This window comes from Astatotilapia calliptera, chromosome 12, assembly GCF_964374335.1.
Source record: "Astatotilapia calliptera chromosome 12, fAstCal68.1, whole genome shotgun sequence".
Taxonomy (NCBI): Eukaryota; Metazoa; Chordata; class Actinopteri; order Cichliformes; family Cichlidae; genus Astatotilapia; species Astatotilapia calliptera.
Window position 1 is genome coordinate 33,623,007 of NC_137433.1, and position 25,317 is coordinate 33,648,323.

A 25,317-nucleotide genomic window follows, 5' to 3' on the forward strand; every position below is an offset into this window, starting at 1 on the left:
GTTTCACGCTCTGGCGGGCAGCTACCTGCTCCCGGATAGAAATCCTGCTCACGCGAGTAAATTGACTTTTAACAGCCCAAACGAGGACGGGGTCCTAATGTGAGTTACTCTGTGGCAGCGACAGAAATGCTGTTTTAAACTGTATTTGTTCACAATTTGAAAAATAAAGTTTGCTGAATTCATTGTTAACAGTTATTGTTTGTGTGCAGCGGTGGAAATACAGACAACTGTCACTGGATTATTTAATGTTGAAGAAATCTTTAAACCAGAGGATTCTAGTTCTGAAGCCTCTGCACTACAGTGACACCAGAGAGCAGAGACATTTTAACCAGTGGAGTTTTGGCCAGATTCTTTCCCTGCAGGAGAGCTTTGTGGGTGTTGGTCGAGGCCTGTACTGCCCTCTCTCCCCCTCTGAATGTGTGGTGGTTGCAGATGACACACAAGACTCAAACTTACAGACACTACAGCGACCACATCAGCAGCAGCAGTTTGATTTGATCCTAAAGAGACAATTTGCTTTATCGCAGCAGGATTCTGGATTTGAGCTGATCAGACTGACACTGACCTGAGGTGAAAGTGTGATTAGACATTTTATTTGTTTATTTAAAATATTTACAGATGAACTTGGCTCAGTCTTAGTGTTCTGTTTATCTGTTAAGTGAAGTCATTTCTAACATTTAATGATTTACATTTAAAAATGGGATAAGTGTAAATGTTTACAGTGTAAACATTTTTACTAGAGAGGAAAATATGAACTTTGTCTCCATCTTGTGCGTAAATATAATATACAAATAAAACATCACTATTATAAAGCTGCACCTTCATCTGAAATCTCTGCAGCTTTGTTCATACAAACTATTTTCTGAGTTTGTAAACATACAGATTAGCTGTGAGAATGTAAAGTTTATCAATGATCACATTTGATTTCTGTCTGGAGTTAAATGTGAATGTTGGTGTGAAAAAAAGATTTAAAATGTAGCTGCTTAAAATAAATTCTTGATTTGATAAAATCTGCTGATTGTTTCAATAAAACAGCTTCAGCACAACAAGAATATTTACAAACTAATAGAAGCAAATAATCTTTTATTCTAAGGAGTCAGTTAAATGTAAACACAACAATCAAAGTGAGTTTCCAAGTTAAATGAATCTGAACTAATGACTGTGTCTGAAAAGCTGATTTACTGTCAAACACAACAACAACAGAATCACTGAATTTATTTATTTCACTTCACAGAAACATTTTGTGATCTGAATAATCAAAGAGAGCAGTTAAAGAATAACATTGAAGTACAAATCAAAGGTAGGTGATTCATTGAAACACTGAGACTGAGAGTGAAGTTTGAAAATCAAATTAAAACCTAATTATGAAACATGAGAAGATCCAGAAATCTTTCAAACTGTGAGAGATGTCAGCTTCTGATTAAGGTTAAAAACAACACAAGAAAGAACATTTTTAATGAAATCAATCAAGTGTAGATACACTGATGAGACAGCGTCACAACTTAGAAGTCATTTCTTTGAATTTGGAAAACTTTAAAGAAGACGTGTTACTTTCAAATGTTATTTAACTGAAAACAAGATGCTGATAATCAGGACATTTAAATCTTGTAGTTGTAAAGTTGACTCTTGCTGATGTTTAATCATGAATCCTTCTTTTAAGAAGTGTCACAGTTTGCTGTTCACACTCAACAACTTTGAAAAGCAAAGAAATCATCATTCAGATTTTAAAACTATCAAAAATATTTACACGAACAACATGAGAAATATTCTGAAAATATTAATTTAAAAGAAACAAGAAAAAAATGTAAAAGTTTCTGACAGAAACTCGAGTGGGTCACAAGATTTTCACATGAAAAAGTTGCTTTAGTTTCATTGAATTGCTAATAGTTCCACTAGAACAACAAAATAAAACAAAACCTGATAATGAAGTCAGACAGTGTGATTAATAATTTCCCCAAAATTAACCCTGTTGCTGTACTGAAAAAACAGTTAAAATAAAGAATCACTTTACAATCAAATCTCAGTCTGACAGATTTTGATATCAGAGGTTTTGGCGTCTCCTGCCTTTCCAATACCAAAATATGGGAAGAGTTTCTCAGTGAAAGTGTCTCTGTAAGTGTAGATGTGAGTCATGTCTTCAGGGTCATAGAAGGACACCTCCCCCCTGTCATAGTCCAGCTGGACTCTGATCCTCTGGAGACTCTTCTTCACTGTCCCAGTCTGACCAACACAATTAGTGTATTTTCCACTGTCATATTTTAAACGCCAGATTCCATATTTTGGTGAACCAGAACACTCTCCCTTCCTGTCAACTGACTCTTTAACTAAACCCACAGTCCAGTCAGGATGGTCTCCCACCTCCACCTCCCAGCTGTGTTTCCCTGAGCTGAAGCCCTCAGAGCCAAAAACATTGGTATAATTAGTGTTTCTCTCTGGATTATCAGGAAGCTGCTGCTTTGTGTCTCCATTCCTCACACTGGTCAGATCATCAGACAGATAGAGACAGCAGTGTGCAGTGTTTGGGTCCAGAATGACAGGACTGAAGTGGACCTTCTCCTTCATCTTCTCCCACACTCTGAAGGACAGGTTGCCCAGGTGTTTGGCCACATCTATCAGTGCTCCTGAGACCAGCTGTGGATCTGACACTGAGCTCTGGGCTCTGGCTCTGCTCTGAGTGTCTTTATAACTGCTGAGGAATGGCACGCTGTGTTTCTGCAGCTCTTCTTCAACAGCAGAGATGCTGTCTGACAGAGAGGAGATCTGCTCCTCAATCATCTTCATCTCTCTGCTGATAGTCCTCCCCTTCTGCTCCTCTTCCTCCCTCAAAGCTGCCAGTCTGGACTCCTCTTCCTCTTTCAGGAACTGCTGGAGCTTGTTGAACTCTGCTCTGATCTGCCTCTCTGTGGACAACAGCTGCTTCTTGGAGTGTTGAATCACTTCATTGTATGTTTCCTCCACTTGTTTGTATTTGTTCCTCTTGTCCTGCAGAGACTTTAAGTCAGATTTCAGCTGCTCCTTCAGGTCACTGACTGCTTCTTCTACAGGAACCACTTTGTGACTCTGGTGGTGAGGAAAGTCACACACAGTACACACAGCTCTCTGCTCATCCACACAGAACAGTTTAGGTTCTTCGTCGTGTTTACTGCACACTGCCATTAATTTCTTTTCTCCTGTCTCAGATGATCCAGATTTCTGTCTCCCAGCAAATGAATCAGCAAGTTCTTTCAGCGCAAAGTTGACATAAGGACGATCCTTTGAAGATTTTCTTTTACAAATGGGACAGTTTTGGTTTGTTGTTTGTTTCCAGAATTTCTGCAGGCAGCTTGAACAGAAGCTGTGGCTGCAGCTCAGAGACACAGGATCTCTGAAAGTCTCTGAGCACACATGGCAGCTCAGGAAATTTTCAAAAAGAGCTCTCTCAGCCATTTGATCTTTAAGTATTATTAACTCACCAAATTAGTGTCTCTTGAACTTTCTGATAAAAATCCTCCAAACGTGTGTTTTTCAGCAGAGATCTGACTCCCTGTAATGGCGTCTCAGCTCAGTTCAAAAGTGCCGGAATTTACTTTCATTTTCATGAATCACGATCACGTGTTAAATTGAAACACGCACATAACACTTGTGTCCATCAGAGGGCGCTGTGTGTGTCATTCAGATAGTTTTCAATTTGTGCTCCTTAAAACGACACAAAAGTGAAAAATGTAGAAAATCTTGACTTCTCCTTTTTAAAAAACGAAACCTAAATAGAACATAAAAATTAGACAAAGAAGGTGAAGCTGTGGTGTTTCAGAAGTTCAAGTAGGAAAAGTCAGCATGTTCTCAGAGTTTTTATCTGCAGTTTGAACTAAAGTTTTCGTTGCAACCAAAGACATAAATTTGGATTCATCACAGGGTTTAGATTGTCAACCTGCCAGACCTCTGCTCTCACACTCAAAACAAAGAAAAATTCTTGACCCTCATGAACATGAAGCAATAATTCTGAGTAAAATGCAGCTGAAATACATGAAGTCAAAAGTTTATTTTTTCAAATAATACATCATTAAAATATGCTTGTTATAAACTAAATATATACCAGTGAATACATTTATACATTAATAACCACCAAACATAATATCTGCTTTTGCTACCTGGGCTGTGGCCTCAAACCTGCATAAGATTTTAGACCTTTAGACTCCAACTTTCAAGTTTGTCATGAACTGAAATGTGATGAGATGGTGATGTCACCAAAATAATAATGAAAAATAAATAGAAGAATCACAGTGGACACTGAGAAACCAGAAATGCTGATAATGAAAAAATAAACAAACTGATATAAACTTGTTGATATGACATTAAACTGTGACAACACAGAAGAATTTACAGTCACATGTCATAAATCAGATTCTGGTCAAAGTCATGTTTAAGGTACTACTGCCTTGAAGTTGTCAATCACATCCACTTTTTTATGAAACAGAACACCGTAGAGCTTTTATAAATGCATTAAATGGATCCATGACAAGACAACAAATACTTTATTTATTCCAGAAGTTGTGACATTACTGTGTTAAAGCAGCCAATTTCACATACAAGGTCTCTCTAATGGTGTGAGGTCTAGCAGGTGTCTAGTCACAAAATACATTTAACAAGTATTTTGATCATTCACTTAAAGAAGCAGCAGCGCTCTTAAGACTTTTCTGTGACTGATGAAGTCAGACAGAGTTTGTGTGAGAAACCAGAATTAGGCTGTTGTTGTTAGGCTGTACAATAAATGCACAAAGTCACATATAACAGTGTTAGGCCAATGATGATATTTTAATATTCTTCATATAAATGAATGTATGAAACAGTGCATTAGTTTATGATTCATAAAAACATATTCAAAACCACAATTGTTTAATTAATGGAGAGATCACTAAATGGCAGCAATAAATACTTGATTAAATAGGCCGATGCTAGTACTGGTTACCTTGTGTAGTGGGGTGTAAGTAAACTGTGTAATTTGAATTAGCATTAGGAGACTTATACGGTAATTTTTTACAGAAGCTTAATCTGCTGATGATGCAGCCCATCAGCTTTGATGTTGAGGATTTAAGTATTTGGGAGTACTGCTAGACTCAAAATTACCCTTTAAAAAAACACGTTTAAAAAGTAGTGAGAACTGTAAATGTTAATATACTGAACTTTAGACATATCCGCACATCAGAAAAAGCAGTGATTACCTTCCTGCACTCTATGATACTGGCTCATATTGAATACTGTATTACAAGTTGGTCCTTTACCAGTCTTGTTGCTATTGGGCCAATCGAAGTATGCTACAAAAGAGCATTGAAAATATTAGACAAAAAACTTTTGTCATACAACCATTGTCAAATTTTAGATAAATACAAGTTTCTAAATTTTACTAATTTCAAATTATTTAAAGTGTAACATAAACAGTGAAGCTGGAGGATGAACTTTAACTTTTTTCCACTTGATAAAAGTTAATGTGAGGGTTCCCGATGGTTTGGAACAAATGCAATCACATGGCAGGATGCTGTAAACGGACCGAACTTCAGTCAGGAGAACAACTGAGATAATCCATCCACAATATGAGGTTAGTCATTAATATACTGCAACAACATGGGAATAGAGCTTCTGCGAGAATTTTCAACATTAATGAATCAATGGTACAGAAGTGGAGGAAGCAAGAAAAATGAGTTGAGTAAAGTTTGATGTGACTGTTTTGTTTCGCTTGGTGCACCTTATGTATGAAAACAGACCCGTTCATCGACAGTGCGCCTTATAATCTGAAAAATATGGTACATAAAATTTGTATGTAATGTATTTGTAATTAATTTTAACATGTTTATCATGATGAAGACAATCTGTGACAGGTGACCGTAATAATTATAGTCTGAGATTTATCAAAAAAATATGAGGGTTAGTTTGTGTCTTTTGGAAACGTATTACACAGGAAGTAGAAGCAGGATCAAGGATGAGTTAACAGCAAATGGCAGTGACAGCTCTCTGCAGACTGTAGTTTATATGACTCAGTTTAAAGTTTGCCTGTTGTAATTATGAAATTAACTATCAAAATATAGCTGCCAAGCTAACAAAATCAAATGAGAAGCATCATGCACCACTTCATGTACTGACAAATTCTGCAAATAGAAATGCATGATGTTGCTCATTTCTTAATCATGTTTATGAAAACATGTGAATGAACTCATGAAGAACCTTAATGTAACAGTGACCTGTGTCTAAATGAATAACATCACTTTATACGTTGAGCAAACCTGAACTTTTACATAAGGCAGGATTGAAAGTGGTTTTGGAGAGCTCATTCACAAACTATGATGTTATAGTGATGATTCCCACAATTTCAGCTGCAGCCTCCTCTTGTCTGAAGCTTCTGCCTCCTGCTCTCCACTCTCTTGTTAAAAGACAATAAGAAGACATACACGACAAAAATAGTGAGCCAGAAACCAACAAATTACCCACATGATAGCCTCAGACTCCTCAGTGTTTCAGTGTGTCTGACCACCTAAAAAGCAGGTGTCCAAAAGCAGTGTTGCCTCACAGCAAGAAGGCCCCAAGTTCATCTCCATCACCTGGGCCTTTCTGTGTGGACTTGTCATGTTTGTGTGGGTTCTCTCCGGCCTTTTTTCCACCTCCACTTGATATCTACAATATGTCATTTGTCTTCACCAGATGGTGCTGCTAGGCTGTCGTTCAGATACTCATATTATTTGTGTGAGTAGTTGCCCTCAAAACAAAAAAGGAAAAGAAGTAAAACATTTTGACAACTCATGTTTTACTTTATCTTAATATAGCAAAAAAAAAAAATGAGACCAAGAATGTGAAGTGTATCTTACGTATTGAAGAACAATGCAATCAGTAGAGGTGGGCAGATCGATCCAAGTATTGATAGTATCGATACCAACTCTGGTATTGCTATGGGATCAAGTCTACCATGATAGGATTGATGCTTTGTTTCTATCCCCACATATTTGTATTAAATTCATGCATTTTTTGGAGATTAAAATTATACCTCAAACATGCAGTCTGAGGTATAATTGTTACATGCCACGACAAGTGTCACTGTTATTCCTCTGTTTCTCTTGTCTTTCAAGTGTAAGGCCTGTATCTATTGGCCCATTTAAAGTTAATTGGTATGTGTCTATTGGCTGATCTGTGCACAGTAGGTCAATCACTTGCCAGGGATCATTACAAAAGGGCAGCTGCCCAGCCGGTTGGACCTGCTTCTGACTCTCTCTGTGTTTCTGTGTGTGATCTTAAGGTGTAAATCTCAGCTTAAAGCTCACAAAACTATTTCAACACAGCAAACAGCTAAAACAGGAAATAACAGCAGGTGAATGGATTTAAACAGAAAGTGTGGATCTTTCATCCGATGTCACGTACGTGGACATGCTGTCAGGAGCTGAAAGCCGACACCTCACAGATTCTGCAGCTGCAGGTTTCGTCACTCTAAGACCAAAATTCACTGAACCAGCAGCAAAAGAAGATCAAAACTACATGTCGCATTTAAAAAATTGTTATGAATTTCCCTCTTACTTTAGCTGTTCTGCTCCCACCAGGATAAAAATCACACTTTTTGTAGAGCAGTGTCTCCTTTGCACGCACTGTGACAGTTTCACGCTCTGGCGGGCAGCTCCCTGCGTTCGGAGAGAAATCCTGCTCACGCGAGTAAATTGACTTTTAACAGCCCAAACGAGGACGGGGTCCTAATGTGAGTTACTCTGTGGCAGCGACAGAAATGCTGTTTTAAACTGTATTTGTTTACAATTTGAAAAATAAATTTTGCTGAATTCATTGTTAACAGTTATTGTTTGCGTGCAGCGGTGGAAATACAGACAACTGTCACTGGATTATTTAATGTTGAAGAAATCCTTAAACCAGAGGATTCTAGTTCTGAAGCCTCTGCACTACAGTGACACCAGAGAGCAGAGACATTTTAACCAGTGGAGTTTTGGCCAGATTCTTTCCCCGCAGGGGAGCTTTGTGGGTGTTGGTCGAGGCCTGTACTGCCCTCTCTCCCCCTCTGAATGTGTGGTGGTTGCAGATGACACACAAGACTCAAACTTACAGACACTACAGCGACCACATCAGCAGCAGCAGTTTGATTTGATCCTAAAGAGACAATTTGCTTTATCGCAGCAGGATTCTGGATTTGAGCTGATCAGACTGACACTGACCTGAGGTGAAAGTGTGATTAGACATTTTATTTGTTTATTTAAAATATTTACAGATGAACTTGGCTCAGTCTTAGTGTTCTGTTTATCTGTTAAGTGAAGTCATTTCTAACATTTAATGATTTACATTTAAAAATGGGATAAGTGTAAATGTTTACAGTGTAAACATTTTTACTAGAGAACAAAATCTGAACTTTGTCTCCATCTTGTGCGTAAATATAATATACAAATAAAACACCACTATTATAAAGCTGCACCTTCATCTGAAATCTCTGCAGCTTTGTTCATACAAACTATTTTCTGAGTTTGTAAACATACAGATTAGCTGTGAGAATGTAAAGTTTATCAATGATCACATTTGATTTCTGTCTGGGGTTAAATGTGAATGTTGGTCTGAAAAAAAGATTTAAAATGTAGCTGCTTAAAATAAATTCTTGATTTGATAAAATCTGCTGATTGTTTCAATAAAACAGCTTCAGCACAACAAGAATATTTACAAACTAATAGAAGCAAATAATCTTTTATTCTAAGGAGTCAGTTAAATGTAAACACAACAATCAAAGTGAGTTTCCATGTTAAATGAATCTGAACTAATGACTGTGTCTGAAAAGCTGATTTACTGTCAAACACAACAACAACAGAATCACTGAATTTATTTATTTCACTTCACAGAAACATTTTGTGATCTCAATAATCAAAGAGAGCAGTTAAAGAATAACATTGAAGTACAAATCAAAGGTAGGTGATTCACTGAAACACTGAGGCTGAGAGTGAAGTTTGAAAATCAAATTAAAACCTAATTATGAAACATGAGAAGATCCAGAAATCTTTCAAACTGTGAGAGATGTCAGCTTCTGATTAAGGTTAAAAACAACACAAGAAAGAACATTTTTAATGAAATCAATCAAGTGTAGATACACTGATGAGACAGCGTCACAACTTAGAAGTCATTTCTTTGAATTTGGAAAACTTTAAATAAGACGTGTTACTTTCAAATGTTATTTAACTGAAAACAAGATGCTGATAATCAGGACATTTAAATCTTGTAGTTGTAAAGTTGACTCTTGCTGATGTTTAATCATGAATCCTTCTTTTAAGAAGTGTCAGTTTGCTGTTCACACTCAACAACTTTGAAAAGCAAAGAAATCATCATTCAGATTTTAAAACTATCAAAAATATTTACACGAACAACATGAGAAATATTCTGAAAATATTAATTTAAAAGAAACAAGAAAAAAAATGTAAAAGTTTCTTACAGAAACTCGAGTGGGTCACAAGATTTTCACATGAAAAAGTTGCTTTGGTTTCATTGAATTGCTAATAGTTCCACTAGATCAACAAAATGAAATAAAACCTGATAATGAAGTTAGTGTGATGAATAATTTCCCTAAAATTAACCCTGTTGCTGTACTGAAAAAACAGTTAAAATAAAGAATCACTTTACAATCAAATCTCAGTCTGACAGATTTTGATATCAGAGGTTTTGGCGTCTCCTGCCTCTCCAACACTGAAATGTGGGAAGAGTTTCTCAGTGAAAGTGTCTCTGTAAGTGTAGATGTGAGTCATGTCTTCAGGGTCATAGAAGGACACCTCCCCCCTGTCATAGTCCAGCTGGACTCTGATCCTCTGGAGACTCTTCTTCACTGTCACAGTCTGACCAACACCATTAGTGTATTTTCCAATGCGATGTGTTAAACACCAGATTCCATCTTTTGGTGAAGCAGAACACTCTCCCTTCCTGTCAACTGACTCTTTAACTAAACCCACAAGCCAGCCAGGATGGTCTCCCACCTCCACCTCCCAGCTGTGTTTCCCTGAGCTGAAGCCCTCAGAGCCAAAAACATTGGTATAATTAGTGTTTCTCTCTGGATTATCAGGAAGCTGCTGATTTGTGTCTCCTTGTCTCACACTGGTCAGATCATCAGACAGATAGAGACAGCAGTGTGCAGTGTTTGGGTCCAGAATGACAGGACTGAAGTGGACCTTCTCCTTCATCTTCTCCCACACTCTGAAGGACAGGTTGCCCAGGTGTTTGGCCACATCTATCAGTGCTCCTGAGACCAGCTGTGGATCTGACACTGAGCTCTGGGCTCTGGCTCTGCTCTGAGTGTCTTTATAACTGCTGAGGAATGGCACGCTGTGTTTCTGCAGCTCTTCTTCAACAGCAGAGATGCTGTCTGACAGAGAGGAGATCTGCTCCTCAATCATCTTCATCTCTCTGCTGATAGTCCTCCCCTTCTGCTCCTCTTCCTCCCTCAGAGCTGCCAGTCTGGACTCCTCTTCCTCTTTCAGGAACTGCTGGAGCTTGTTGAACTCTGCTCTGATCTGCCTCTCTGTGGACAACAGCTGCTTCTTGGAGTGTTGAATCACTTCATTGTATGTTTCCTCCACTTGTTTGTATTTGTTCCTCTTGTCCTGCAGAGACTTTAAGTCAGATTTCAGCTGCTCCTTCAGGTCACTGACTGCTTCTTCTACAGGAACCACTTTGTGACTCTGGTGGAGAGAAAAGTCACACACAGGACACACAGCTCTCTGCTCGTCCACACAGAACAGTTCAGGCTCTTTCTGATGATCATTACAAAATACATCCACTTTCCTCTTCTTTTTTACTGTCTCTGATGATTTGTCTTCCTGTCTTTGAGCAAAAGTGTCAGCAAGTTCTTTCAGTGTAAAGTTCACATTAGGAAGATCCTTTGAAGATTTTCTTTTACAAATGGGACAGTTTTTGTTTGTAGTTTGTTCCCAGAATTTCTGCAGGCAGCTTGAACAGAAGCTGTGGCTGCAGCTCAGAGACACAGGATCTCTGAAAGTCTCTGAACACACATGGCAGCTCAGGAAATTTTCAAAAAGAGCTCTCTCAGCCATTTGATCTTTAAGTATTTTTAACTCACCAAATTAGTGTCTCTTGAACTTTCTGGTAAAAATCCTCCAAACGTGTGTTTTTCAGCAGAGATCTGACTCCCTGTAATGGCGTCTCAGCTCAGTTCAAAAGTGTCGGAATTTACTTTCATTTTCATGAATCACGATCACGTGTTAAACTGAAACACGCACATAAGACTTGTGTCCATCAGAGGGCGCTGTGTGTGTCATTCAGATAGTTTTCAGTTTGTGCTCCTTAAAACGACACAAAAGTGAAAAATTTAGAAAATTTTGACTTCTCCTTTTAACAAAACGAAACCTAAATAGAACATAAAAATGAGACAAAGAAGGTGAAGCTGTGGTGTTTCAGAAGTTCAAGTAGGAAAAGTCAGCATGTTCTCAGAGTTTTTATCTGCAGTTTTAATTAAAGTTGTCGTTGCAGCCAAAGACATAAATTTGGATTCATCACAGGGTTTAGTTTGTCAACCTGCCAGACCTCTGCTCTCACACTCAAAACAAAGAAAAATTCTTGACCCTCATGAACATGAGGGTATAATTCTGAGTAAAATGCAGCTGAAATACATGAAGTCAAAAGTTTATTTTTTCAAATAATACATCATTAAAATATGGTTGTTATGAACTAAATGTATACCAGTGAAGTTAATTTCCTTTGACCAGATTCAATCAAAGATGACTGTATTACTGTAAACTGATGACATCCTGTAAGTAGTTCGAGTTCAGGGACACAGGATCTCTGAATGTCTCTGAACACGTTACAGTTCAGGAAAGTTTCTACACTCATCAAATGTCACATCTTTACAGCTTGAACCTTACAGTCCTTCAAGAAAGCAAAGTTCTTTTAGAGAATTCACCTGTTGTAATGGTGTTCTAGTTAATTAATAACCACCAAACACGATATCTGCTTTTACTACCTGGTCTGTGGCCTCAAACCTGCGTAAGAGTTTAGACCTTTAGACTCCAACTTTCAAGTTTGTCATGAACTGAAATGTGATGAGCTGACCAGTGTTAGAGATGTCACCGAAATTATAATGAAAAATAAAGAGAAAAATCACAGCGAACAGACCAGAAATGCTAATAATCAAAAAATAAAACTGATATAAACTGTTGATATGACATAATATGACACTGAACTGTGACAACACAGAAGAATTTACAGTCACATGTCACAAATCAGATTCTGGTCAAAGTCATGTTTAAGGTACTACTGCCTCGAAGTTGTCAATCACATCCACTTTCTTGAAAAATAATTAAAAAGACAAAAAACAACAACAACATTGTAGAGCTCTTATAAATACATTAAATGAAGCCAATGAAAGAAAAAATACAAAGAGTGAAGTGTTCAATAAATCAATACATAATATGACACAATAAGGATCTTATGTCTAAACTGAGTACAGGGATTGTGGTGTGAGGTGTAGATTTTCTGTATCTTTGTGTCAGTGAAGCTGAAACAGTTGTTGAAGGAAGTGTTTATCTGCAGGTCCAGTAGGAGATGCAGAGGATGGTTTGGGTCCATTACCCACAGCAGCAGTCATCAGGATGGAGGGATCCAATCAGGTTGTATAAACCGAATTAATGAAATATTCCGTTTTTTTACAATCCTAAACTCATTACTTTCACCAAACGTGGAGCAACGTGTGTATGGTATACCGATTATTGGCCATGATTGTAGCATAACTATCCACACAAAACACAGGCTTTATTCAGACCATGACATGTGAATTAAGACAATAACTATGGTGTACTACTTGGTTAGAGTTGTAGGGACTCCCAAAAACTTCCTTGAGGTGACCGTTTTTGTGATTTGACACTATATAAAAAATGAATTGAACTTTTGTGTGGTTTTGACCTTTTTGTAGAGCAGTGTCTGCTTTACACGCGCTGTGACAGTTTCACGCTCTCGCAGGTAGCTCTCTGTGCTCGGAGAGATATCCTGCTCACGCGAGTAAATTTATTTTTATTTCTCTACAGGAACTTTGTGTTAAAGGGTCAACGCACCAAAAAGGGTTTTGATAAGATTTGATTGCTCGTGCAAGAGAGAAACTAATCAGGATGATTAATAATGAGCACAAGTTAAATGAGCTTATAACACTAAATTAACTTTATTAGTCCTGCACAGAACAGACTGATCTTGAATTCTCTTAAAGTCTCTTATTAAAGAAGTAAATTATGAAACTGAAGATTTCTGAATCTTAAATAAAAAACTAAATCTTAAAGAAACAACCTAGCTGTGGGGTTTAGAACAAATGTAAGGATAAGTGTGAGCTACTTAACATCAACTGATCATGTTGATGTTTTTCTGTTTTATTAAAGATGGCTGCTTTTTATTTGAAACGTTTCTGGCTCTGGTCTCTTTACTGTGCTTTCCTCCATCACTCCTCTGAACCATGAACTAGTCCAGTAGCTTATATATCTATTTTACAGCGACATCAGTGCTACAACTGGTTCAAGAAAACAGTGTCAGCACAACAGGAGTATTTAAAAACCATCAGAATCAAATGTTCTTTTCTTCTAAGGAATCAATTAAATGTAAAAACAACAATAAAAGTAGAAACTTCTGTGATGAATGCATTTGAACTAGGGCTGTCTAAATTAACTCATTAACGCAGATTAATCCATCATCATGATTAATCTGATTAACATTTTTAACGCAGTTAACCCATCTGAAGAGTAGAATGACTCAAAATCCCTGGAATGTCTCTGTCAACACATTTCGGGCAGTTTGTCCAAGTAGAATCAAATGAGCAGTTGATCTGGTGACGGGCAGCTGAACCAACCAACTCAATATGCAAGATGACAAACAGCACGTTGGCCCTCTCAATGGGAAATCTGAGTATAAAAACAACAAGACTGAACAGTCGAGCGACATAAAGTATTATGCGCTTTGTGCAGGAAAGAATTTTGTTTTCTCCAAAGCACTTCCAGCTCAAAATATCACATTAACCCGAAGCATACGTTAGTCGGGAATGCTGCTAGCACTTTGTTGCCCAGCTTGCAACAAACCACTCACGAAGCCTCGGGACTCAGTGAACCTACCTTGGACAAATTGACTGACACAATTGCCAAGTGGATTGCAACAAATTGCAGACCTATTAATATCGCCGAGGACATGGGCTTTACAAAGGTTTTGCAAGTTGATTTGTAAAAAGCTCCAACAAGAAGCACAATAGTGTCAAAAATTCATGGGCTCTATGAAACTGAAAAGGAAAAAAAGCACGAGGGTTTAGCTGTAGCCAAACATGTCGCCCTGACAGGTGACTACTGGACTTCTGTGAGTAACAGTAACTATCTTGGTGTTACTGCATATCTACTTACTGCTGCATAGGAATTAAAGTCATTTGCATTGAGAATAATGAAGACAGAGGAGCGTCACTTTGCAGAGGCATGTGCTGAACATTTGTTAACAGTGGCACATGAGTGGGAAACTGAGGGAAAAATCACAACTGTAGACTGTTCTCAGTTGCAGGCAACATTGTAAAGAAGCGGTCAGCTCTCCTCTCGGACATTATCAACAAGTTAGTCTTAGTAACAGGGCCACATTGATGTTGATAAATGTTTAGAGTTATTTGTTAACATGAATGTTCAAGATGTTCAATAAGCATGTTAAGTGCATATGTATTCCCTTTTTTCTTGAGTCTGTTTGCTCATGCAAAATGAAATGCGATTAATACCGACTAAAAATTTCAGGATGAATGGAACAGACTCGGGCGCAGACTGAGAAACACAGTTTAACTGAGCTTTATTAACCACACCGGGTGCTCTATATACACGAGGGGGGAAGGGTCCACAGGGTAGGGAAACACAAGGTCCTCACACCCGCTCCACTCTTCACGCTCCTCGCACACACAACTCCACGCTGAACAGCTCCACTCGCACTCAGGGGTCCCGGGTCACAGCTCCGGGAAATCTACACACAAACACGAAAGTTACTCGTAGGCACGCACAGGAAATGATTGCTTTCTACAGAGCCAGTCAATACTAAGTAGAGTTACTCAATATTCCAGCGAGGAGTAGCTCAGCGCCCCTGCCTTATGAAGAGTCAGCAAACATTGTGAGGAATCATCGGTAATCAGCTGCAGGTGCGTCGGCCAAGGGCGGGAGAGCAGGAGAGAAGAGAGAGAGAGACAAAAATAAAACAAAAATACTTGCGGCCGCGCTGGGCTGGCCGGGCAGGCACAAGGACCATGACCAAAAATGAATGATATTTAATTGTAATTAATCAAAATTAATCCACAGCAATCCTGTGATTAATCTGATTACAAATTTGAATCGTTTGACATCACTAGTTTGAAATAAATAAAACTACATGCTGGGTTAAATGTCTGAAAGATGATTTTCAGGAAAAACAAACAAACAAGCAATAAAATCACTGCAGGTGCTGATGAGTAAAATATTAATCAACCATAGACAATATGTTTGCTAATAAGAAGAAAATAAAAAAACAACAACCACATTTTTACGATAAAGCTTTGCCACTGTAACTTTTCCCCCCATAAGAAAATGTTGACTTTATAATGAAATCTCAGTCTGACTTGATATCACAGGTTTTTGCATGTCTGCAGTGTAAAAAAAGATTCAATTGACAAAAAGAATAAATGAAGTTTTACTGACTTTTAATTAATCACTCATCTTTCTCTGTTAATTATAGTAACTCAACATTTCTTAATAACTCCTGACAAATTATTTATTTAGACCCACTGTTTATGGAAATACAAGAAAAAGATGTTTTATTTGTCTATCTAAAATATTTACAGATGAACTCGGCTCAGTCTTAATGCTCTTTTTTACCTGGTAAGTCATTCCTAACATTTAACGATTTACATTTAAAAATGTAAGAAAGTGGAAATAAAATGTTTAAAAAACCGTTTTTCCGTAAATGAAAATACAAACTTTGTGTCCATGTTGTGAGTAAAAATAATATACGAATAAAACACCAATATTATAAAGTTGGAGTCACGTGTTGAGCTGAAAGACGAACATATTATTTGTGTCCACCAGAGGACGCTGTTAGTGTTCAGATAGTTTTCCAGTTTGTGCTTCATTCGAAAACATAAAAAGCCAAAACGTAAAAAATGTTCAGCTCTCCAGTTTTTATGCTAAACAGAATATAAAAAATGACACAAAGAAGATGAAGCTGTGGTGTTTCACAAGTTCACGTATCACAAGTCAGCTTGTTTTCAGATAGGCAGCTTTAACAGAAGTTGTGTTTGCTGCCAAGGTAAATAGTAAATGGCCTGTATTTGTATAGCGCTTTACTAGTCCCTAAGGACCCCAAAGCACTTTACACATCCAGTCATCCACCCATTCACACACACATTCACACACTGGTGATGGCAGCTACATTGTAGCCACAGCCACCCTGGGGCGCACTGACAGAGGCGCTTCATGCTTCAGGTGCTGCCCACTCAGCGCAGCATCAACACCACGGAAATACACGGGTACATCCGAAGACTCAAGACAGAAATCACTATGCATGTTCAGGACTTTCGGGTGTATGGACCAATGTTTTCTTTTCTGATCAAGTCAGAAAGCTTTAATGAGCAGCTGGATGTGTCTCTCTTAAACTGGCTGGACACAGAAGACATCGAAATGCAGCTGATTGAACTAAAAAGCTCGACTACCTGACAAGTCTTAAGAACATTGCATTATTGACAGTATTTGGTTCTACATATTTGCGTGAGGAGATTTTCTCTCACACGAAGAGTGTTCTCAGCGCCTCCCATAGCTGTAGGAATGCTAGACACTCAGGAACCTGTGTCTCTGAGTGGGAGACCAGAGATCACAGACCAGAGCAGTGTCTCCTTTACACGCACTGTGACAGTTTCACGCTCTGGCGGGCAGCTCCCTGCTCTCGGATAGAAATCCTGCTCACGCGAGTAAATTGACTTTTAACAGCCCAAACGAGGACGGGGTCCTAATGTGAGTTACTCTGTGGCAGCGACAGAAATGCTGTTTTAAACTGTGTTTGTTTACAATTTGAAAAATAAATTTTGCTGAATTCATTGTTAACAGTTATTGTTTGCGTGCAGCGGTGGAAATACAGACAACTGTCACTGGATTATTTAATGTTGAAGAAATCTTTAAACCAGAGGATTCTAGTTCTGAAGCCTCTGCACTACAGTGACACCAGAGAGCAGAGACATTTTAACCAGTGGAGTTTTGGCCAGATTCTTTCCCCGCAGGAGAGCTTTGTGGGTGTTGGTCGAGGCCTGTACTGCCCTCTCTCCCCCTCTGAATGTGTGGTGGTTGCAGATGACACACAAGACTCAAACTTACAGACACTACAGCGACCACATCAGCAGCAGCAGTTTGATTTGATCCTAAAGAGACAATTTGCTTTATCGCAGCAGGATTCTGGATTTGAGCTGATCAGACTGACACTGACCTGAGGTGAAAGTGTGATTAGACATTTTATTTGTTTATTTAAAATATTTACAGATGAACTTGGCTCAGTCTTAGTGTTCTGTTTATCTGTTAAGTGAAGTCATTTCTAACATTTAATGATTTACATTTAAAAATGGGATAAGTGTAAATGTTTACAGTGTAAACATTTTTACTAGAGAAGAAAATCTGAACTTTGTCTCCATCTTGTGCGTAAATATAATATACAAATAAAACATCACTATTATAAAGCTGCACCTTCATCTGAAATCTCTGCAGCTTTGTTCATTCAAACTATTTTCTGAGTTTGTAAACATACAGATTAGCTGTGAGAATGTAAAGTTTATCAATGATCACATTTGATTTCTGTCTGGGGTTAAATGTGAATGTTGGTCTGAAAAAAAGATTTAAAATGTAGCTGCTTAAAATCAATTCTTGATTTGATAAAATCTGCTGATTGTTTCAATAAAACAGCTTCAGTACAACAAGAATATTTACAAACTAATAGAAGCAAATAATATTTTATTCTAAGGAGTCAGTTAAATGTAAACACAACAATCAAAGTGAGTTTCCATGTTAAATGAATCTGAACTAATGACTGTGTCTGAAAAGCTGATTTACTGTCAAACACAACAACAACAGAATCACTGAATTTATTTATTTCACTTCACAGAAACATTTTGTGATCTCAATAATCAAAGAGAGCAGTTAAAGAATAACATTGAAGTACAAATCAAAGGTAGGTGATTCATTGAAACACTGAGACTGAGAGTGAAGTTTGAAAATCAAATTAAAACCTAATTATGAAACATGAGAAGATCCAGAAATCTTTCAAACTGTGAGAGATGTCAGCTTCTGATTAAGGTTAAAAACAACACAAGAAAGAACATTTTTAATGAAATCAATCAAGTGTAGTTACACTGATGAGACAGCGTCACAACTTAGAAGTCATTTCTTTGAATTTGGAAAACTTTAAAGAAGACGTGTTACTTTCAAATGTTATTTAACTGAAAACAAGATGCTGATAATCAGGACATTTAAATCTTGTAGTTGTAAAGTTGACTCTTGCTGATGTTTAATCATGAATCCTTCTTTTAAGAAGTGTCACAGTTTACTGTTCACACTCAACAACTTTGAAAAGCAAAGAAATCATCATTCAGATTTTAAAATTATCAAAAATATTTACAAGAACAACATGAGAAATATTCTGAAAATATTAATTTAAAAGAAACAAGAAAAAATGTAAAAGTTTCTTACAGAAACTCGAGTGGGTCACAAGATTTTCACATGAAAAAGTTGCTTTGGTTTCATTGAATTGCTAATAGTTCCACTAGAACAACAAAATGAAATAAAACCTGATAATGAAGTTAGACAGTGTGATTAATAATTTCCCTAAAATTAACCCTGCTGCTGTACTGAAAAAACAGTTAAAATAAAGAATCACTTTACAATCAAATCTCAGTTTGACAGATTTTGACATCAGAGGTTTTGGCGTCTCCTGCCTTTCCAATACTGAAATATGGGAAGAGTTTCTCAGTGAAAGTGTCTCTGTGAGTGCAGATGTGAGTCATGTCTTCAGGGTCATAGAAGGACACCTCCCCCCTGTCATAGTCCAGCTGGACGCTGATCCTCTGGAGACTCTTCTTCACTGTCACAGTCTGACCATCACCATTATTGTATTTTCCACTGCGATGGAATAAACACCAGATTCCATCTTTTGGTGAAGAAAAACACTCTCCCTTCCTCTCAACTGACTCTTTAACTAAACCCACATTCCAGACAGGATGGTCTCCCACCTCCACCTCCCAGCTGTGTTTCCCTGAGCTGAAGCCCTCAGAGCCAAAAACATTGGTATGCTTAGTGTTTCTCTCTGGATTATCAGGAAGCTGCTGATTTGTGTCTCCATATCTCACACTGGTCAGATCATCAGACAGATAGAGCCAGCAGTTTGCAGTGTTTGGGTCCAGAATGACAGGACTGAAGTGGACCTTCTCCTTCATCTTCTCCCACACTCTGAAGGACAGGTTGCCCAGGTGTTTGGCCACATCTATCAGTGCTCCTGAGACCAGCTGTGGATCTGACACTGAGCTCTGGGCTCTGGCTCTGCTCTGAGTGTCTTTATAACTGCTGAGGAATGGCACGCTGTGTTTCTGCAGCTCTTCTTCAACAGCAGAGATGCTGTCTGACAGAGAGGAGATCTGCTCCTCAATCATCTTCATCTCTCTGCTGATAGTCCTCCCCTTCTGCTGCTCTTCCTCCCTCAGAGCTGCCAGTCTGGACTCCTCTTCCTCTTTCAGGAACTGCTGGAGCTTGTTGAACTCTGCTCTGATCTGCCTCTCTGTGGACAACAGCTGCTTCTTGGAGTGTTGAATCACTTCATTGTATGTTTCCTCCACTTGTTTGTATTTGTTCCTCTTGTCCTGCAGAGACTTTAAGTCAGATTTCAGCTGCTCCTTCAGGTCACTGACTGCTTCTTCTACAGGAACCACTTTGTGACTGTGGTGGAGAGAAAACTCACACACAGGACACACAGCTCTCTGCTCGTCCACACAGAACAGTTTAGGCTCTTCCTCATGTTTACTGCACACCACTGTTAATTTCTTCTCTCTCTTTTCTGTCTCAGATGATCCAGATTTCTGTCTCCCAGCAAATGAATCAGCAAGTTCTTTCAGCGCAAAGTTGACATTAGGATGATCCTTTGAAGATTTTCTTTTACAAATGGGACAGTTTTTGTTTGTAGTTTGTTCCCAGAATTTCTGCAGGCAGCTTGAACAGAAGCTGTGGTTGCAGCTCAGAGACACAGGATCTCTGAAAGTCTCTGAACACACATGGCAGCTCAGGAAATTTTCAACAAGTCCGAGTTTGTCAGCCATTTGATCTTTAAGTATTTTTAACTCACCAAATTAGTGTCTCTTGAACTTCCTGATAAAAATCCTCCAAACGTGTGTTTTTCAGCAGAGATCTGACTCCCTGTAATGGCGTCTCAGCTCAGTTCAAAAGTGTCGGAATTTACTTTCATTTTCATGGATCACGTGTTAAACTGAAACACGCACATAACACTTGTGTCCGTCAGAGGGCGCTGTCAGAGTCATTCAGATAGTTTTCAGTTTGTGCTCCTTAAAACGACACCAAAGTGAAAAATGAAGAAAATCTTGACTTCTCCTTTTAAAAAACGAAACCTAAATAGAACATAAAAATGACACAAAGGAGGTGAAGCTGTGGTGTTTCAGAAGTTCAAGTAGGAAAAGTCAGCTTGTTCTCAGAGTTTTTATCTGCATTTAACTAAAGTTTTCGTTTTAGCCAAAGACATTAATTTGGATTCATCACAGGGGATTGTCAACCTGCCAGACCTCTGCTCTCACACTCAAAACAAAGAAAAAATCTTGACCCTCATGAACATGAAGCAATAATTCTGAGTAAAATGCAGCTGAAATACATGAAATCAAAAGTTTATTCTTTTGAAATAATACATCATTAAAATATGCTTGTTATAAACTAAATGTATACCAGTGAAGTTAATTTCCTTTGATCAGATTCAATCAAAGATGACTGTATTACTGTAAACTGATGACATCCTGTAAGTAGTTCGAGTTCAGGGACACAGAATCTCTGAATGTCTCTGAACACGTTACAGTTCAGGAAAGAAGGAAGTGTTTACATGCAGGTCCAGTAGGAGATGCAGAGGATGGTTTGGGTCCATTATCCACAGCAGCAGGCATCAGGATGGAGGGATCCAATCAGGTTGTATAAACCGAATTAATGAAATATTCCGTTTTTTTTTTTTAAACAATCCTAACCTCGTTACTTTCAGCAAATAAAATATTTTACATAACGTGGAGCAACGTGTGTAGGGTATACCGATTATTGGCCATGATTGTAGCATAACTATCCACACAAAACACGAGCTTTATTCAGACCATGACATGTGAATTAAGACAATAACTATGATGTTATACTTGGTTAGAGTTGTAGGGACTCCCAAAAACTTCCTTGAGGTGACCGTTTTTGTGATTTGACACTATATAAAAAATGAATTGAACTGAATTCTCTCTCTCAGTAACTCAGAGACCAGTTTCCCATGAAAAATCTGTCTTCTGCATTATTCGCTTGTTTATTTCGCACCAGTCTACAGAGAAGTAAAAGTGAAAAGTAGTCGTCCAAAAAATTAATCAAGTAAGAGTAAAGTAGTTGGTAAAAAAGACTAATCAAGTACTGAGTAACTGGTTGTAATGTCTGATTTATTTTTCACCTTAAAAAAATGCTATCATACAAACAAACAAAAATAAATAAATAAATGAATATACAAATGTTAGTATTTTCAAATAGAATATGTAAAAACATTAACAAAATAAGGCACAAGATCCAGAATTTCCAGATTTCAGTTTTTCACAACATAAAGCTTTTTAACCAATAACTACAATAAATAATATAAATATATGAACAGTGCAAACCATTTCCAGTGACAAGATGTGCTGTATACATTATATTCACTTTTACTCCAAATGGCACAGCAGCCTCAGAAAAAAACATTAGAACGAGGCAACTTCAACATATGTACATACAAGGTAGCTCACTTTACCATAAGTTGTGTGGGTGTGCATCAATTTCTGCATATTTATTAAAAATGCACTATTTCTTCACTCTATTTCACACAGGAAGGTCATGGTTGAGCTTCAGGAGCAGTTTGCTCTCAAGGTTCTTGCTGTGAAGCTGTAACTGTTCAGCAGTGAACAGGAGTCTCACACAGTCTTTCACAAGCTCCAGATGCAGGAAGAGCTGTATTGATTTTGATTGACAGCTTCTTGATGTGAGGAAAGCAATAGATCAGGGGTTGGCAACCCTGGGCACTCTAACCACAGCTGGCACTGATGGCACGACACGCAATGACTTAATCTGAAAACGTGCATTAAAAATAAATATCTACGGTCAGGCCAGCGGTGCACATCGCAAATTAGCTCGAGTAGACATGTTAGTTGTGCCGCTTCTTAATGACAGTATCTTAGCTAACAACCCCAACTACATGATTCAACTTGTAATTGGCTAAAAATCACTTCGCCTACCGGTGAGAGACGTTACTAGCTGGCAGTTTTTCAAGCAATGTTGAAACGTCCACACTCCAACACTTCAAATGGTAAAAATGGTAAAATGACCTGTATTTGTATAGCGCTTTACTAGTCCCTAAGGACCCCAAAGCGCTTTACACATCCAGTCATCCACCCATTCACACACACATTCACACACTGGTGATGGCAGCTACATTGTAGCCACAGCCACCCTGGGGCGCACTGACAGGCGCTTCATGCTTCAGGTGCTGCCCACTCAGCGCAGCATCAACACCACGGAAATACACGGATACATCCAAAGACTCAAGGCAGAAATCACTATGCATGTTCAGGACTTTCGGGTGTATGGACCAATGCTTTCTTTTCTGATCAAGTCAGAAAGCTTTAATGAGCAGCTGGATTTGTCTCTCTTTAACTGGCTGGACACAGAAGACATCGAAATGCAGCTGATTGAACTGAAAAGCTCGACTACCTGACAAGTCTTAAGAACATTGCATTATTGACAGTATTTGGCTCTAAATATTTGCGTGAGGCGATTTTCTCTCACACGAAGAGTGTTCTCAGCGCCTCCCATAGCTGTGGGAACGCTAGACACTCAGGAACCTGTGTCTCTGAGTGGGAGACCAGAGATCACAGACCAGAGCAGTGTCTCCTTTACACGCGCTGTGACAGTTTCACGCTCTGGCGGGCAGCTCCCTGCTCTCGGATAGAAATCCTGCTCACGCGAGTAAATTGACTTTTAACAGCCCAAACGAGGACGGGGTCCTAATGTGAGTTACTCTGTGGCAGCGACAGAAATGCTGTTTTAAACTGTATTTGTTTACAATTTGAAAAATAAAGTTTGCTGAATTCATTGTTAACAGTTATTGTTTGCGTGCAGCGGTGGAAATACAGACAACTGTCACTGGATTATTTAATGTTGAAGAAATCTTTAAACCAGAGGATTCTAGTTCTGAAGCCTCTGCACTACAGTGACACCAGAGAGCAGAGACATTTTAACCAGTGGAGTTTTGGCCAGATTCTTTCCCCGCAGGAGAGCTTTGTGGGTGTTGGTCGAGGCCTGTGCTGCCCTCTCTCCCCCTCTGAATGTGTGGTGTTGCAGATGACACACAAGACTCAAACTTACAGACACTACAGCGACCACATCAGCAGCATCAGTTTGATTTGATCCTAAAGAGACAATTTGCTTTATCGCAGCAGGATTCTGGATTTGAGCTGATCAGACTGACACTGACCTGAGGTGAAAGTGTGATTAGACATTTTATTTGTTTATTTAAAATATTTACAGATGAACTTGGCTCAGTCTTAGTGTTCTGTTTATCTGTTAAGTGAAGTCATTTCTAACATTTAATGATTTACATTTAAAAATAGGATAAGTGTAAATGTTTGCAGTGTAAACATTTTTACTAGAGAAAATAATCTGAACTTTGTCTCCATCTTGTGCGTGCTTGCTGTGTAATTATATTGCCTTCAACGTTCCAGCGAATAGGTTCAAGCTACAAACCTATCAACTATTATAAAGCTGGACCTTCATCTGAAATCTCTGCAGCTTTGTTCATACAAACTATTTTCTGAGTTTGTAAACATACAGATTAGCTGTGAGAATGTAAAGTTTATCAATGATCACATTTGATTTCTGTCTGGGGTTAAATGTGAATGTTGGTCTGAAAAAAAGATTTAAAATGTAGCTGCTTAAAATAAATTCTTGATTTTGTCAAATCTGCTGATTGTTTGAATAAAACAGCTTCAGCACAACAAGAATATTTACAAACTAATAGAAGCAAATATTTTATTCTAAAGTGATTTTCCATGTTCAAGGTTCAAGGTTCTTTATTTGTCACATGCATAGTTATACAAGTACAACACGCAGTGAAATGTAACCTGACACGCTCCTCGACATGTGCAAAAATGGGGGGGGGGGGTAGAGGAGAAGAACATTATATATATAGTATATACATTGGGTGAATGTGCAGTAGTAGCAGCAAGCAGGTGAATTCTGTACATTAATAAGAATAGACAATCTGACTATTTTACAGAATAGACAATATAAACATATTTAAAATTAAAGGAATTTGAAATGTACATTGTGCCTTGGTTTAGAGTGTCTGGAAGAGAGTCCTGTCTTCTCAGTCAATTATAGATGATGTGAGAGGGCGGGTGTGTGTGTGTTTAGGGCCCGGATGGCTTGGGGATAGAAGCTCCTTTTGAGTCTCTCTGTCCTTGCCCGGATGATGCGGAACCTTCTACCAGATTGCAGAAGTTGGAACAGTTTGTTGCCAGGATGGGACGGGTCCTTCAGATGTGATGTTCTGTGTGAGGATGCTCTCCACAGCACCTGTATAGAAAATCCTGAGGATCTTTGGAGAGACCCTGAACTTCCTCAGTTGTCGTAGGTGGTACAGGCGCTGCCTAGCCTTTTTGGTCTGGACCTGAATGTGGGCAGACCATGTCAGGTCTGAGGAGATGTGGACACCAAGATACTTGAAGGACTGCACCCTCTCCACTGGAGCTCCATTGATGATAATGGGCTTGTAGTCTCTGTGCTGACCCCTTCTGAAGTCCACCACCAGCTCCTTGGTCTTGCTGACGTTCAGCTGGAGGTGGTTGTCCTGGCACCATGATGCCAGATTCGTCACTTCATCCATGTAGGCCGCCTCATCGTTGTTGGAGATGGCACCCAACACCACTGTGTCGTCAGCAAACTTCACAATGGTTTTGGAGCCATGGGTGGCCACACAGTCTGAAGTGTAGAGGGAGTAGAGCAGTGGCGAGAGGACACATCCCTGAGGTGCTCCTGTGTTGATGGTGATGCTGTTAGAGAT

The 25,317-nt window shown here is 38.6% G+C and overlaps 3 protein-coding genes and 1 long non-coding RNA gene across 4 annotated transcripts; all 4 read right to left on the reverse strand.

The window, feature by feature from the left end:
* Positions 1-1,198: 1,198 nt before the first annotated feature.
* On the reverse strand, positions 1,199-3,564 carry LOC113033654 (nuclear factor 7, brain-like). The gene has a single exon (XM_026187669.2). The coding sequence runs from the start codon at positions 3,424-3,426 to the stop codon at positions 2,014-2,016; it is 1,413 nt and encodes a 470-aa protein (XP_026043454.2). The 5' UTR covers positions 3,427-3,564; the 3' UTR covers positions 1,199-2,013.
* Positions 3,565-8,807: 5,243 nt separating this feature from the next.
* Positions 8,808-13,518, reverse strand: LOC113033621 (nuclear factor 7, brain-like). The gene has a single exon (XM_080309441.1). It carries the CDS (start codon positions 11,034-11,036, stop codon positions 9,618-9,620), a length of 1,419 nt encoding a protein of 472 aa, XP_080165567.1. The 5' UTR covers positions 11,037-13,518; the 3' UTR covers positions 8,808-9,617.
* Positions 13,519-14,773: 1,255 nt separating this feature from the next.
* Positions 14,774-20,456, reverse strand: LOC113034336 (uncharacterized). Its single transcript, XR_003274159.2, has 3 exons — positions 20,332-20,456; positions 15,044-15,124; positions 14,774-14,958 (listed from the first exon to the last, which is right to left on the reverse strand). It is a non-coding gene; the product is annotated as an uncharacterized LOC113034336 (long non-coding RNA).
* On the reverse strand, positions 18,070-20,381 carry LOC113034335 (nuclear factor 7, brain-like). The gene has a single exon (XM_026188808.2). It carries the CDS (start codon positions 20,303-20,305, stop codon positions 18,884-18,886), a length of 1,422 nt encoding a protein of 473 aa, XP_026044593.2. The 5' UTR covers positions 20,306-20,381; the 3' UTR covers positions 18,070-18,883.
* Positions 20,457-25,317: the final 4,861 nt, after the last annotated feature.

Excerpts from the sequence above, each read along its gene's own strand:
- LOC113033654 (XM_026187669.2), bottom strand. The coding sequence starts at position 3,426 with ATGGCTGAGAGAGCTCTTTTTGAAAATTTCCTGAGCTGCCATGTGTGC.
- LOC113033621 (XM_080309441.1), bottom strand. The coding sequence starts at position 11,036 with ATGGCTGAGAGAGCTCTTTTTGAAAATTTCCTGAGCTGCCATGTGTGT.
- LOC113034335 (XM_026188808.2), bottom strand. The coding sequence starts at position 20,305 with ATGGCTGACAAACTCGGACTTGTTGAAAATTTCCTGAGCTGCCATGTG.